This window comes from Ciconia boyciana, chromosome 1 (genome assembly GCF_034638445.1).
Source record: "Ciconia boyciana chromosome 1, ASM3463844v1, whole genome shotgun sequence".
Taxonomy (NCBI): Eukaryota; Metazoa; Chordata; class Aves; order Ciconiiformes; family Ciconiidae; genus Ciconia; species Ciconia boyciana.
The window spans coordinates 136,246,723-136,263,416 of NC_132934.1; the positions used below are offsets into that span (position 1 = coordinate 136,246,723).

The window sequence follows — 16,694 nt, forward strand, 5'->3', positions numbered from 1 at the left end:
CCACAAGGATAGTAAAGTATAAATCTTTTTTTTTTCCTTTTTTTTTTCCCTCTCCCCTGTCAGTAGAAATAATTTACAACCCACAAAAGGACTCCTTGGTGAAACCACTAACTACAGACATGGTCATGGAATGTAGCTCAGTAGACTTGTTTCAAATAGAAAGGCAACATTATCCTGAAAAAGTTTGGTCCTCTTATAACTCACTGTACTGTAGCCACCACAGTCTTTTGGTAGATGTTTTAGGAGAATTGTTTGTTTTCTGATTCTCTTTTCTTTTGAAATATAATATCTTGGTGATAAAGTTGGGTAAAATTTGGCCCCATTTACAGACGTCTGATCAATGCTGAATCTGGAAGAGCAACACTGAGAGTACACAGGGGAAACCTTTCTTGACTGGTCTCACGGCATCTTTTTTCATGCAATCACTTTTCCTTCTATACTTCTTTTCCTCTTTGTTCATTTTTTTTCTTCAGTGTCCTTGGGGGGGGGGAGAAACCCTTAGTCCAAATGACAGAAAGACATTTCACTGTTTATTTACACGTGGATCACTTTGGCTAAGAAGTCCTGGCAAACTAGACATGCCTACTTCTTGTGAATGTCCTCATGCCGTATAATTTTGTATGTAATCCAGTAAAAGATGTTGAAAATGAGGAAGGCGAGTGGGAATGCAGCGCGGGATATTGTATCAATCCTTTTTGCACGGTCAACAAACTTCTTTTTGATGGAATCTGAATCCTTTGGTGGTGCTGGAGGTGGGTTGGGTGGAGTAGCCTTGACCGCTGTGCCATCTTTGACTTGGAGACAGTGACCCATGCCATAGCCACTGAAATTGAATCGACTCTCACGAGCAACTTCATCTTCCTGGGGGATAAAGAAGACAAATGAGAGACACAATCACCTGTCTATCAAGCACACCATATACTTGGGTAGTTGAGGTGCACCCATCCAAAGCACCTGAGCAAATTAGCTGGTTAAGCTACGATACAAAGACCAGGTTTCAAAGGCAAGCAAGCAATTACAACTCACATAAAAATACAAGGAAATTAGGTGACTGCCAGTGTTTGTGAATCAGGGCTTTAATTTCTCTAGCTATGACTAAATCAGTTGCCCTGAGCAGCAGGCTGCATCCCGACTCCATAGGGAAAAGATTGACTCCACAGGTTTCTCATCACTCTCCATGGGCTTGCTGTGGGGAGGAAACATGGTCATGTTGGTAGCAGGGAGTCTGCCCGGCCAGGTTGAATTGAATAACCCAGAGATCCAGGGGCCCAAGCTCATGGCAATGAGTATCCCTGGCACAATCTAACCGCAGCCTTGCACCTCTATCTCCAACCTACAAAACAAGGACAGATCATGGTCCCTCCTTGCTCACAGGAGCGGTCTGACAATCAATACTTCAGAGTGCACTGGGCACTTGGATTTAGTGGTAACTGGGAGTTAGGTGCAGTAGCGTGAGCTAATGTAGCACCATCTTGCAGAAATCCATTCTCTCTCTTGTCTGAGTGGGTAATATTTGTTTTTGGAGAGGTGAGTAACTACCACTGAACTTTATCACCATGATAACTGTGTGATGAAAGGTTGTGACTGTGCTGGTGAATTCTCACTGCCATTTTTCCTGTCTGATAGCACAATAATACACAAGTTAACAGTTACTGGCAGCCCTCCCTGAAGGATTCAAAACCAACAAATGAGCAGCTCTATTATTTTTCATTCCAGCAGGGATGAATTGTAGGTCCAGCAGCTTGCCCCAGTTAAAGACCTTCTCTTTGACCGACAAATATTTCATTGTTGATTTAAAATGACCGCTTCTTGGGCTCACAAGGAGCCCACTCCCTCACAGGGAATACTTCGCCATATCTCTCACTAAACCAGAGCCTTCTGATCTTGACAGAGAATCAGAGACTGCAAGAAAAAACATCACAGCAGCAAGATATTGAATAAGGAGTACATTTGCTGAACTTGGGGGTGGGGAGGGAGGATAATTTACACCTGTTCAGGATGTAAATCACTGCTCCTTCACAGAAGCACCTCTTTCAATAATTGCGTTTCTCTCTCTCCCCAGCTCCAGCATTGGAATAGAATATATCACTAGACTTGCTCTGCTTACCTTGGAGCTGACATGCAAACATGTATAACCAGTAGTGTGATCCAAGGCTACCAAATGAGAAATAGTCTCTCTGACTGCTTATGACATTGAGTGCTTATGGAAGGAGGATAGGCAGTGAATAGTGCTTTGGAGCCCCTGTCACTTCAGCCTGAGGACTATTCTACAGTGTACCCATGAGCAGGTGGAAAACTGTGGTATTGCAAGGCTGTTTGAGCACTTAGCCAGGGTTTATAGCCCTTTCATTTCAAAAACTCACCATCATTAAGAAAAAGAAGCATGGTCCTCTCCTTTTTCAATTTTATTTATTCACAGTTTTCAGTCCCTCTGTGAAAACTCTGAAATTCTGCTTGTCCTAGTGATTATAAATATGTAAAGTATTTTAAATATGATCCCACTGAGACCTAAGTTCTGGATAGTCTTATAGGCAAGGCTTCTCTTGCATGACTTAATAACACCACAAAGTCCCCCAATAATACAGGGAGGTGCCTTCCTTGCAGCGCTTTCCCTTTTACTGAGTTTGAAGGATAAAATGCATGCCCAGGACATGAGAGGTGATTAAAAAGGGTAACAGATTTTCAGCAGCTGTGTTGCCATATGTACTTCATTCATTTTTAAAAAATTTAATTTCTGTTACTTGTGAGAGACCTATGGGAGGAAAGAAAATATCCTGAGCTCAAGGCAGGACTTGGAAAGTCCCGACTTCCACTGTGCCCTGCTGGGTCACAGCTTTGTCGCGTGGGGCTGAGCAATTCATCCTCAATGTCACGGCCCTGCTTTTGAGCTTACACTGTTGTAACTGGAGTGGCAATCCATCTGAGATTAGGGACAGGGATGTTTAAATCGCATTCTTTCAGGTCTTCAGCACCCAACATTTAGCTGTAAGGAGCCAGTCATTTCTCAATGGGATTTAGAGCTCTGCTTTTTCCCCCACAGACAGTTGGCCGTGCCACTTCTTTCTCACAAAACCCAGAGGGAAGTGTGCCCAGTCCCCATGCTAGCTTTTTATTTAGGACTGCAGCAGATGCTGATTTACCCTGGGTACAAGAGGTACAGAATTCACCTGGGGTATGAGGAGCACATGCTCAGTTTCCTTCTCTGCTTGAGCAGATTTGAATCTCCTTTTCCCCAATAAATCTCTGGATCAGTTTGTTACCTGTTCTCCCAACATGGAGCTGTTTACTGTTTGCAAAAAGGCTTGTGTTTATGTAGCTTTTTTTAAAACTTCATCAGAAAAACTTTTTTCAAAGACTAAATAGTTAATTAAGAGAATGGCACTATGTTTCTACCCTGCCACTTGTTTCTATGTTTGATATTACACTCTTACAAAAACTTAGCACTAGAGACACCTAAGCTGTAGCTGTTGCGATCGGCTAAGTGCCACTGGAGCAAGCAAAGCCACAGTCCTTACAGCCCCGCCTCTAGCCCTGGAGGTGCTGTAGCTCCATAACCACCATGTCATTTTCAGTAGTAAAATCCCTCAGGAGCCAAAGGAGGATTTTACTGGTTCTCTGTTCTGCAGTCTGGCACCTGCCTGCCCTCTGACCACTGCCAGCATCTGCAGTCTCATAGGCAAGGCCTGACCCCATCAGAGCTCTCCCACCTGACCAGACATCACCTGAAAGACCTCAGGGTAGCGAGGTCTCTGCCCTCTCTGATTAAATTGGCCAACAGTGTTGAAAATTACCCACGAAACCCTGCAGAGATTGAGACCCACATGTCTGTGCTAGGAGGATACTTCTCCCATGAGACTGCAGTTGGGCATGTGTCCTATTAGCCCCCTGAGCCCTCAAACTCGTTCCACCCAAAGTGACACAGCAAGGACAGAAAGGCTTCCTCCCTGCTGCTGAAGGGAGCTGGGGGTCAACACAAGTGCTGGAACGTCATTGTCCACCCTGCTTGTGGGTTATCTCACTCCGTCGTGGACCATGCCAACAAGCTTTCTCTGAGATGAACCTGCTCCACTGGGGACTAACGCTAAGCACTGTGGTCATGAGCCATGTGGTGATAGCTGGCCTCAGGAACAATAAAATCCCCAATGTGATTTACTTTAGCAGTATGGATGTAGTTAAAAAAACTGTCTCTAAAACACCATAATCTTAGGGCAAAGCTACAATTTGACATTTCAGATGATCTTCCAACACTGTTACATATAAAGGATTTTGGGGAATAGTCATGGAGAAAGAAAACCAAATTTAGATCCTTTGACAAAGAGAACCCTTTTTTTTTTTCATGTATCAATATGTGAGATGAAGAACTGACCTAAAGTGCCTTCCCTTAACATAGTGCATATGTCTTCCTTTAGCCTAGAGGCTTGGCGAACTACTGGGCAACCTACCTAGGCTACCCTCTGATGTGGTTGCAAAGTCACTCTTCATTCTCAGGGTCATATTCAGTTCACACCACCTGACATACCCTACCATGGAGCCTTATCCAAAGGCAGTCTTCAGTCTGTGCTGTTCACCAGGTTAGTCACTGCTATATAGCTCAAACGACTTTGCAAACATTTCTATCATTATTTTAATCAGATTACACATAAAACTTACATTCATTTTAAACGAGACATGATCTCACTTGCTTAAATCCCAGGCTATTTATGTTTTTACAGATTTTAAAACCAAAATCAAAGAGCAGTTGGAAGCCACTGGACATCAACTGGAGTGGCAGAATCCACTGCCATTGAAGTCATTGACTTTATCCTTCTAAAGGGATGTGAAGTTAGTCTTGCCTAGTATGTAGTTATAACTCAATCTTTCCTTGATAAAGACATGGGGGAAAAGTGTCACAAGCTAGGATGAGAAACAGAAAAGTAATAAATAGCAAGATGAAATAGTTCTTTTGCTTGTTTCCTCTCAGATGCTCACACTCCTGAGTATTTTAGAAGAATTATCCTTTGAAAACTAATTACAGTTCCTGAGATTTGGGCAAATGCTTTCTACAGATGCTTTTTCAACAACATGGGTTTATGTGTATTATCTTATGGTATCACACTGAACATGCTTAGGTGTTGGCTATAAACAAGTTTCATCAAACAAGAAATATATTTTTTTCTCAATTTTTAATTTACCTTTATGAATTTAATAATTTTCTGTGCTTTACAAAGTGATAAAATGAGATTCTCTTGACTTAGCTTTGCAGAAGGCAATGTGTAAATCAGGGGGGTTATATTTGGTTGACATGGTTTTCTTTCTTCATCTTCCATCTTTGTAAAGCTTTTATTTCTACTCCGTCAGGTCTAGAATGTAATTCATACTACCAACTGCACACCAAAGCAATCAGGAATGGGAAAAACACTTTAGAAAATCTAGTCCATTCACCACCTTGCATGCACAGCTTTCTGTACAATGCATTCTGAAGTGCTTTGTCCTGACCACTTTTAAATGCTTATTGTCAGCATTGACTCAGTTTTAACAATGAGGAAAATGAGATAGAGGCTGGCTTCAAACAGTGTATTTAATTTACTCTCTGATGTGATTTATTCATTTAATTTTGCTACTCTTTTTCCAACATATGGTGGGCAAACAATTTAAAAGACTATCTGGTTTAATTAAATTTCAAGGGCATAGGAGATTAATTTTAGGTATAGGGTAGAGAACATCAGGGAAATTTTCCTTTTGGCATTCATAAGCACAAAGTTAGAAAACCACAATAAATTCAGACTTGAATGCAAAATGGAATCAATAGGAATTAGACACCAAAATAGCTTTGGAGACTTCATTCCTAAATCATCTTTATGATTTTGAGACACCTCCCATCTCTCAGTACTTTACATAATTCACGGTGTGGTTTTGTAAAGACAGTTGTGCTCACATGGTTTCAGTTCTCAGGAGTCATTGAGTATGTGGATGAAGGTAGTTCAGCTGAGAAGCATGCTTGGACTTCCAAATCCTCTTTGTTTCTCCACAGAAGGCTCTTACAAAGAGATGAGAGGGAAGGTCCTTTCATAGATTAACTGTTTAAAAGGCAGTAATGGAGTTTAGGAGTAAAAGATCAATTTCATAACTGAGAGAATCACTGGAGAGGATCCCCAAGAACCTGTGCGAGAACCAGTAACAAGGAAAAAATTTATAAATGAGCTGGGACAAAGGTTCCCAAGGGAATGTACGCAGGTGAAACAGGCTATTCAAAGCGGACAAATCTAAGCCAGGCTTTCCAGAAGGATTTCTAAATGCTGAGTGACTCAGTAACAAAATGGCAGTAAGTGAAATACAGGACTGATAAGTGCAAGGTAAAGCCCATTGCAAACGATAACCCTAATAATTACACATAGACAGTAATGGGCTCAAAATTGGTTCTTTCCCAGGTGGGAGTTTGGGGAATTCCCACGTAGACGATTCTGACATTAGTCCTCTGCTAAGCAGCCATCAGGCAACGGACAAACGAAACAGAAAACATCATTCTGACACTTTATCGACTCACAGTGTGATCAGTTTTTGAATACGAGGAGCATTTCTGGTCACCCAAACTCAGTAAAGCAGAATTAGGTAAAATACAAAAGGGAACAGCAAGGATGATAAAAGACTTTTTCTGCATGAGGAGAAACAAAGTAGATGAGATTTCTTCAGCTCAGAAAAGCTGTGTTTGGGGGTGGATATCACAGAGGTCATAAAATCATGGTGAATGTTAATAAATGGAAGGAAAGGGAATAGGTTATGGGTTTTTTTGTATATATATATTTTTTTTTTCAAGGCAGGAAATGGGATAAAACATAATGACACTATGAGGGAGAAAGGAAGAACTTATTTTTTTAAAAGGAAGTTATCTTTCATTTACCTGTGTAAATCATTGTGTGAGAACATTTCAGAGGATGAAAATAGCACAATGGCACAGATTCATAGGTCCATGTGCAGCTATTGAAAGTGCAACCTAGTTCATGCAGAAGTGCACCCTTGGTTGATTATTTTCAGAACACAGAAAAGTCCTTCTAGGTTTGTCTTGGAGCTTTTAAATACAATTTCTCTCAATATCCATGCCAGACCACTGCTGGAGAAAGGGTCCTGGAACAGAGGCCATTCCTTCTCACCAAATATGGCATGTCCTATGGGACTTCAGGTCTTCCACCTCTTGATAATGTGCCGGGAGCTGGAACTAATGTTGAAATATCCTGCGTTTCCACTAGTTTTTAGTATTTTGAGTGTCATTTTTTCCTCTTCACATAGTTCTGCTTTGAAGCTAAATCCTGCTGATGCAGAAAGAGACGTCTCTTACATAGCAAACCTATGCATCCCCGTTCCTTAGACAGGCAGAAGAAGCAAAGTTGGAGCAAGCTCTGGTGGCATTTGGTAATAAAGAGTCACTAACAGACTTCTCTGATTTGTTCCACCCTGAAGAGCCCTGGATCTCAGCTCACCTACGCCAGATGCCATTCCCACTCCTCCTTAATCCAGGCTTCAGAGGAGCAGAAGGTGATGTAAATTTGTCAGTTTCTCACCTCAATCCTGCCCAAAGTATAGATCAAACACGTCCCAGAATTTGGCCTCACAATTGATTTTTCTAAATTTTCACCAAAGTGTTTAATCAAAAATATAAGCAGTCTCTGACCGATCTTACTGCTTGATGCTGCTCCATCAGAACCCACCATTCTGTGTGCGATAGTGGCATTCACCCCTTTTCTACTTCTCTTAACACCGATTTTCCTGCTCACTGAGGTTTGTTTTTTCTCTCATCTGGACACTCATGCCTTATAAAATCTAAGTAAAACCGACCTTTTATTATAAATAGCACCGATATTTTAATTTATGTAAGAGAAACTGGTCATTGTTGTCTTCAGTAAGTGTTTCCAATGGACAAATTTAGGTTTGTTTTAGAAAGCTGTGTTTAGTAACACAGCTCCTATCTCCAATAAACAGCAGAAGAATCTCTGAAGCATGAGTGATTTACTTACTCATTCTGTAAGAACAGCAAGTGAACTGTTGTTAATACAATAATGACATGGTAGTTAATGTGGCTTTGCCCTCTTTGAGTAGGAATTGAACATTATCCAACTGAAAGAGTAACATAATTTAAACATGTTGTGCAGCAAAAATATTTTCCTGGCTTGAAGTATCTTTAAGTGGAATTTAAATTTTTCAAGGATTACTTTAATAATAAAGATTATACAGTCAGTAAGGGTGATCAGTTTGCTACCAAAAAAAAAGATTTTCCTTTTTCTTTAGTAAAGCATGTCTTCCTTCTCTCAATTTTGCAAACACAGTTAATGTAAATTCCTTATTCAATTTCATGTTTTATATATAATATAATTAATATTTTAATTATGGGGGGGGAGAACCAGATGAATTGCTGTTTTGCACAGCGTCGTAAATGTTATGATAGAGTTATAGCTCCTAAATAACAGCAGATCTATTCCTGACACAGTCTTTTGGTTTCTCTTTGTTTTAAATGAAAGTAATGCCTTAAAATATCCAGACCCAGTGATCTGTGAGTGTCCTATAGACATCACCTGCCTGGGTATTAAATCCTCTCAGGACAGTGCAGTCTGGAAACTTGACTGCTCTTGGATAACTCTTCTGCCAGTCTCTCCCTGCTGAAAGAAGAGGTTGGCCAGTTTATCAGTGGGAACAGCACATTAGTCTATTTTACATCAGACAAATACAAGTTAATGACCTATATTTGAAGGATAATCTGCTTTGACCAGAAATCTGTCGGATACAGGGCAACTAATTTCTGCTCATGCTGTCTGCATGCAAGGCTGAGCAAACTGCAAAGCTAGTGTTTAAATATGTGACTATTTCAGCTAGAACATGGAATAGCAGTTAATGGGCACATCAAAGCAAAATAATGTAAAGCAAGACTATGTTTGCTAAAATTTTAGAACCTCAAGAAGCTAAAACTCCGAGGGAAACCTACCTAAAATTCACATTTCCCACTTTCTCTTGCTCTCTGCAAAACATCTGCCCCAGGAGAGATGAGACGCAGCACAGACCCTCTCACCTGCCTCCTGTTGCCAATGTTCAAGCCCCAGCCTCAGACTTCAGCACTCTCCTGCCCCGAAACCTGCTGCAGGGCCAACACCACCTGGCAAGTCCCATCCTGGGACAAGGGCGTGCGCTGCCCCGGCTGCGTGACAGGCTTGGGCAACCTGCCACCGCAGCACGTGGGGCAGCCGAGCTCACAGCCCCCAGTCGCAGACAGGGACATCTGAGCACCTGCCCCCAGGATTTTTCCCATCAGGTTCCCTGATGCTTTTCTCCAGGCAGATTTAAATATTTTGGGGAAGATCGTTTTTATTGGACCTTTGCAAAATTTCTCACTGGTCTCTGCCTCAGCTGTAATCATTTTAGATCACTTTATTAGAGCACCCCTGTGCCCTGACCGTGGCATCTCAGAGTAGCTCATTTGTTAAAGAGTCAAAATTAAAAAAAAAAAAAAAAGAAAAAGAGTGTATATGTGCGTACAGGGCCCATAAACAGCACTCGTGATTTGATTAATGAAGATTACTCTCTAGAACAATGTATTGCTCGGGATTTTTTCCGGCTCGTGTTTTGATTCCCTCAGCTCCATCAGTTTTCAGGGCCAATCTGCAGTCCAGCTCACAGCAGGCCAGGGACAGTGGACGCCGTCCTCCCTGCCTGGGACAGGGCTTGGGACGAAGCGCTGGGACCTGTGGCATCCGTGCCCCTCGCTGGGCACTGGCTGTCTCCTGCTCGGTGCATGGAAGGGGAAGAGGAAGGGGCAGGGGCAGGGGAAAGGACAGGGGAAGGGGAAGGAGAAGGAAGAGGGGTTTTTTCCTCTCTGTTGGTGGATTCACTCCTTCAAGCCATTTGCTAAACAAACACCCAGAACAAACCCCAACAAATGCAGAGGGAGATTACCAGAGATTTCTCAGACAGACTTCATGCATTCAATTTATGCAAATACTGCACAAAATGAATTAAATATTGCAAATTATTTTAATAATTTAAATTCTGTAGCTAAAAATAGTCAAGAATATCTGAATAATCTTAAAGTGTTCGCATGCAAATTTTATAAGTTTTGTGTGGGTTGTTTTTTTTTTCCTGAGGAGACAAGCCAACTGATAAATAAACGCCTTCCTTTTCCAATTATCAGTTCTTAATAGCAGACTTCCAATAAATAATGTTTTGGGGTTGGTTTTCTTTTCTTATCTTCTATTACACAAATTATCCTTTCTGATTTTGCATATCATTTAGTTCTTGTTGTTAGCCAAGATCTTAATCTGAATTTCTGTAGCTGTTTTTACATAGCACTGAAGTGTGACTGGGTTAAACAAAGTATTTGCCAGCTATCTGCACTTCGAGCTTGTTTCTAAAATTAAATTGTTGCATCTTAGAAACATCTTGACTGTTTGAATGTATTAGAAATTTACTACACAAATAGACTTCTGTATTTTCATTTTGATTTGCTTCTATGAGGGTTGCTCTATAAAATTCTGATACTATTTATTCACAGCAAAATAAATAATCATCATGAGGTAAAAATCAATGGCACTCAGTGCTATAGCAACTTGATAGTGCAATCTTTACACAGAATTGTTGGGGGTTTTTTTCTCATCTGGTAAGTAATAAATCCACAAATCCTACAAGGTCATTGGAAGTATGCATACAACGGAAATGAAATAAGATTTCATTTAAAATGGGTTTGATAGTTTTACTGTATTACACACACATAAATATACACACTCACACAGTCTGTATACACCCACACATGCAGATAAGTGTACATACATATATACATGTGGGCATCTACTTAAGTTGGTCATCTAATGCCTTTTGTATTCCCTACTGAGAAGTCCACCTAGTGAGAATTTTTGTATTCCAGCTTAAGGTTAGGAGCTCTCTCCAGAGCGTTTATCAAACTGCAAACTCCATTTTGAATAACTTCTCAAAATGCTAACTTTCCTGCTAGCTTTTGCCCTTCAGATGGGAATGTGGTTCTGAGCAGCAGGGATACAGAACACATGAACAAGGGTCATTAAACCTTCCCAATCCTCTCTGCCCATGAGTAGGCTGTGGTGGGGTGCTGGCAACTCTCCAGGAGACCATCTGCCCAGGCCAGTAGCTAAGCAACAGATCACCTGGTGATGGACTTTTATTACTTGGCAAAACTGATTAAAGGATAACCTGAAACAATAGATTTAATAGTATATAAGAAAAGTCAGCACTGAGAGGTACACGCAGATGAAACACGGAAGCATGGCTAGAGCAGTGGAAGAGGTATTCTTGGGAGACGATCTCAGACGCTCATCTGAACTCAAGTTTTGCTCAAGAATATCAAGGAAAATGGGAGAAGAAATGCCCGATTAATTTATCTAGAGGAGAGAGCACAAGAATAACACCAAAATAAAGGGTTGTTATGCCAGCAGCCTTCCTGAAATGTGCATGTTGTATGTTTCATCTTTTATATGTCCTGGAGTAATTGTAAATCAGTCTTTGCAGTGCCAGAGCTTTGGAGAAGCCTGTCCTTGGGTGTACTGAAGAGGTCAGGATTCACTTTGAGATTCACTTGGATTCACTTTGAGATCCACAGGTTTCACTACAACCACCTGACTGTGAGGTCCTACTTTTGTGAGAGGATAACACCTTGGGAAGGATTGTGTTCAGAAAATATGCCAATAAGCCAGAGAATGAAGCAGTCCCCCGAGACAAAGAGAGACCCGGGACCATGGGTTTCTACTTCACTGGACATCTAACAGCCTCATGAGTATCAGGCAGGAGCCCTCTACCAGAATCAGACAAGATTATGGGTTTGGGGGCAGCCTAAATACTGCTCAATAGGATATCACACACACTGTGCATTTATAATGAGTGGGCATTAACCTGATTTGTTTGTCCTCTGAGCTGGAAACATGAATGGGGTCTTAAAACCACTAATGTGAAACACAGGCAAATTGATTAAGGAAATGGTATTCAATAGCTACTCTTGGTCCTTTTGCTTCCCTGTCTCCTTCCTTCTGCACCTGTCTCTTCTCTTCTTGACTTTTTCTCTTTTCTGAGAAAAAGTCTCAGAAAAGTTTCTTCTCAGACTCTTCTGAGAAGAAGTCTCAGAACAGTCTCTTCTCTGACTCTTTTCTACTTTTTTCTACCACACATTTTGCCTCACTAATTCCCAGTTCTGCTCTTGCGTACCTCCTCTCTGATGCTTTCATCCTCACTGATTTCCAAATACGTGACATCCACCTTCTGCTTGAAAAATTCAGTTCCTTCCTCAACCCCTATCTGCTCCTGCCCCTTTCTGCTCTTTGCGGCTAAATTCTCTTCCTCCAAAGAAAAGACAAATCATAAAGTGGAGCTCCACCTTGCCAAGTCCACCTCTGAACTGAAAGGTGTTATTCTACCTTTTAAGAATAACCAGGAAATGGTTGGATTTTAAAATTAAAACATTCCACGTTTGGGTATCCACAGAGCTCCTAATTGCTCAAAGAGTTTCCAGTACCACAAAGCATTTTGAAATCTATCGCTTCTCATTTGCACTACTGTTCATGACATAGTGTGCCCCATTCCTGGCATGGAAAGCTGAAGATCGCTGAGTGCGTTGGCCCATGGAGCAGTCTGTGCCTTTGTTCTGACTGCCCAGAACGTGCAACACGAACCATTTGGAGGCTTTGGGAAACGAACACAATAGTGCTGCGAAACCAGCAAATGGTATTTAATTTTGATTCTAAGTTTAAATCTCGGCAAAAAGAGTTGTTGTTTGTGCATAGTACATGTTGTTCTAGTGTACTGAAAACTGAGTAATGTGGTAGTATATGCAAATAGTAATAGATTAAAGATTTGGCATGCTCTGGAATACTCCAATGACATGTCCAATCACAGCAGTACCATCTGCTTTTCCTTATATGTGCTAAATTTATAACACTGTGCTAATTTCTATATTAGTTTACACACCACCTTCAGGAAATTAAACTTAACAGATAAGCAATATTTGGGCTTTGTGACTTATCTTTAGCAAACAGTTAGTAAAAGTCTCTCCAATTACTCTCAGCTCTCTCCTTAGAGAAAGGAGTTTAGAAATCAATAACATTGATTATGTACTCTTTTTATCCCAACGGCAATGACTTGCAATTCAAATGTTATTTCCCTAAGTTTTTGCTCAGGCTAGAATTTTGACAGAGCAAAAGGTCATCAGACTTTCACCTGGAGCGTGGACACCAGTAAAACACAAGAACCCTGGTATTGCATAGCTAAATTAAAATGAACCCCTTCTGTATGGAGTGGAAATTTTACCGTATTGCTAACTGTACCTTCTCTTCAGGTGGTGTTCAGTTTGACATCACAGAGAATACCACCTTACTGATCAACATCATAAATAAACCTACAAAACACGTGGATATGTTCTTCCTGTAATTTGGAAAGAAAACAAAAGTAATGACAAAAGTAATGGAAGAAGACCCATGGAGTCTGCACAATATTGGCAATATCCCCCTCCTCATGCTTGCTCACTGACACTCTGAAAGCACAGGAAGACAGAAGACCAGCCAAGGAAAGGCTCCTTCCGATGGCCGTCTGGGGTTTCTATGAGTCTCTTGCCCTGTTGGCTTCAGGGCTGGATGGTTTACTGATGATCCTGGAGCTCATTTGCAGTGTCTCTGTGTGATGCTGTGCTGAATGATTTCTCCCCACAGGATGAAAGGCTGAGTTATCCCTTCTTTGGGTCTGAGGGGAGCAGGTATTTCAAAGTGCGAGACCAGTGAACCATCACCTGAGGGGACAGCCGTCTAGAGGTTATTTTAAATGTGTTTGACACATTTAAATAGATGGTTTCAGCTTGCCAGTCTTGGAATGGCTCCTAAAATAAAAGTCAATATAAAGAATAAGGCAATTTGTTTTGGATGATTAAGAGAATCTGGCTCATATATCCAAGGTGTGACAATTCCAATCACATCTTCATTTCAATTTACAGGAAAGAAATAAACTAGGCTTCATTATTGTTCATACTGCTGGTGCTATATATTTGACATGATAATCTACAGTATTAGTCAGTAAATTGACTCACTGGACTGCCCTTGATCATATGCTCCATTTTCCGCTCAGCAGGGCCCTCTCTAACAGCTATATATAACCAGGGAGAAAAAAAAAAGAGACAGTTCTCTCTTAGATCATTATAAGATGATGTTGCATTCAGTTTTTCTGTGCTTCAAAGGTTATAAATGATGTGATCTTTTCGCCATCACATATAATATATGGCTGCTGTTTGTCTGACTTGTCAACTCCTCACACAGAAATCCAATACTCCCCACTTGTCACATATTCATTTCAGATGTGTGTTCTCTTGCAGGGCCCAAAATGAAATAGTCACTGTATTCCTATCTGCCAGTTTTCAAGTCTTGCCTTGTGTGGTCCTTCCTTGTCAAACCACAGTTGTCACATTAGCAACCCACATGAGTACTTGGAGCAAACATAAAATCTCCTGATCGTAATTAAAATTCTGCATGCTTTTCTATTAAATGAAGAAAATCGTCGTGCATCTTAATCCATAGCTCTGCTCTTCTGCCACTGTTTTTTAAATGTCTGATTACTGAGCTAATTGCTCAGGCAGGTTGTTTTTAGACTGCATCATGCATTTATGGGTTTTATATCACTGTCAGAATAAGTATTGGATTAATCCTGGCTCCTCATCTATGTGTTGAAAAATTGTTTCCTCAGTCCAGACAAAAGTTAAAATTAGGAGTAACCTCTAAAAGGGGCCATAGGGTGAAGGGCAGTTCCCAGTGCTAAGAAAGGATGAGAGCATAGACTCAGAAAGCAGACAGCTCAGCAGGAGATTGGCACGAGTTAGCTGTATTTCAGCAGCATATCTGCAGCTGCAACCTGTGCTGCTGCAGAAGGAAGGGGATCCAAAGAGCCTTAGGATAGAAAGAGCCTATCGCTATTCCTGTCCAGAATGGTAAATAATCGTTCAGAGACTTTCTTACTGACCTTTGTTTCAGGAGTACTCGCAAGTCAATGAGAATTACAGGGTGTAAATCAGAAATACTCAACTGCGGGTCAGCACATCCACAAAGATATAATTCAGCTCACAGTCTCCCTGAGGAACAATCCCTCACAAATCTCTCTTAAACTCACTCCTGATATATTGGGCACATTACAGAATAAACTGTTTAAGAGCACTGATTAATATTTTCAGCAACTGTAAATCTCCTGGCATACTGCTTGGTGCCGGCTCTGGCATCTGGCTCTCAAGGGCTCTTCTGGTCCTGTTCCCTGTCATCCTACGATTCTGTGTTTGTAGTTTGAAGAACAGAATAGAAATCAATAACCGTCCAGGCCAAACAGCTTTCTCTATGTTGTAATGCTTTAAACATGCAAAGAGGCTAAATCTAAGCCTCTTTGCTTCGAAGCTTCGAAAGCTGCCAGCAGAAAAGATCCCCAGATTCACATGAATTTGGTACCAATTCCTAAAACATCTTCACTTTTATGTGAAAGGCAAGAGGGGAGCACTTGTGGGAAAAGAAAGGTCAAAATTCACATCCCACTATAGCATGCCAATTACCCCTGGGGCACCCCTGTACCCCCGGGGTACGGCACTTTGGGAGTGCAGGCGCCTGCCTCCAGCTAAGGCAGCCCGCAGCTCACACAAGAGATAAGATGTGGTACTCCACCAAAATACCTTTCTATCTCCCCTCTGATGAATAGGACCTCACTACAGGAGAACTAGGTTCTTGATTCATAGCTGAAGGAGGTAAATATTTGACGGACTCACGAGGGTCATGTTAGGCAGCAAGGAACATATAGCAGTGACAGAAAAAAAGCGAGACTATGAGAACACTGGCTGGGATGCCACATGCAATAAAACCGTCTATTAGCCTCATGTGGGGTTCGAAAAATATTAATGAAATAACAACGGCTAGGTTCAAATACAGCATCTGATGAAAAAAATCCATTGTCATGATATAAGCCTGTTATTCAACCCCAGCTACACAAATACCCAGAAGATAACTCACCAAACAAAGGGAAAAGCAGTAACAGAACAAAGAAGGGTGACAAAATCATCAATCTTCACATGTCAAAAAGCAAAATTCAAATAGGTTATTTTTACAACAAAATGACACAAGATAAGCCACAAGGGAAAGTGAACAAAGATCAAAGAGCAAATAAGAGACAGACAACACAAACAGGCAGTCCCAGTATCTAGAAGTAATAGAAGAAGAGAAGCATACAGCACCAGAACATCTTAAAAGAGCTGTCGTGTATTTGGGGAAAAACATCCTTTGTGCAAACTTGAAAAAAAAGAGTATTTACAGCTAGGGAGCAAGATATTTTCTGTGCCTGTAAAAAGCTACCCTCTCTGGACTTTTTATTACTCTTTCCTCACATGCCTGTTTGGTCCCTATGAAAAAGTACAGTTTATATCTCCACTGCATGAACATTCAGCACAGGTAACAATAAGGACAGAATAATAAAAGACCAACCCATTAGCGAAAAATACAGAACTGACTCCACCGAAGTTCATGACAGACAAATCTAGGACATCTCCAAAATAAGGAACAAAATGGCAGTGCTCAAAAACATTTTAAAAAAGAACTGCAACAACTAGCTTATCAATTGCTTTTATGTAAGATCTGAAGTTGACATGAAAGGTGAAGATTTGGAACAGCAGCACTGACTTAGTGCTTCATGATATTTTTTTTTAATTA

The 16,694-nt window shown here is 41.0% G+C and overlaps 1 protein-coding gene across 2 annotated transcripts in view; it reads right to left on the reverse strand.

Annotated features, from left to right (window-relative positions):
- Nucleotides 1-582: 582 nt before the first annotated feature.
- GLRA2 (glycine receptor alpha 2) overlaps nucleotides 583-16,694 on the reverse strand; it is a 127,966-nt gene continuing 111,854 nt past the window's right edge. For both annotated transcript variants that reach the window (XM_072852856.1, XM_072852848.1), the window contains exon 9: nucleotides 583-861. In XM_072852856.1, the coding sequence (XP_072708957.1) occupies nucleotides 583-861 (279 nt within the window). The remainder of the gene's footprint in view (nucleotides 862-16,694) is intronic.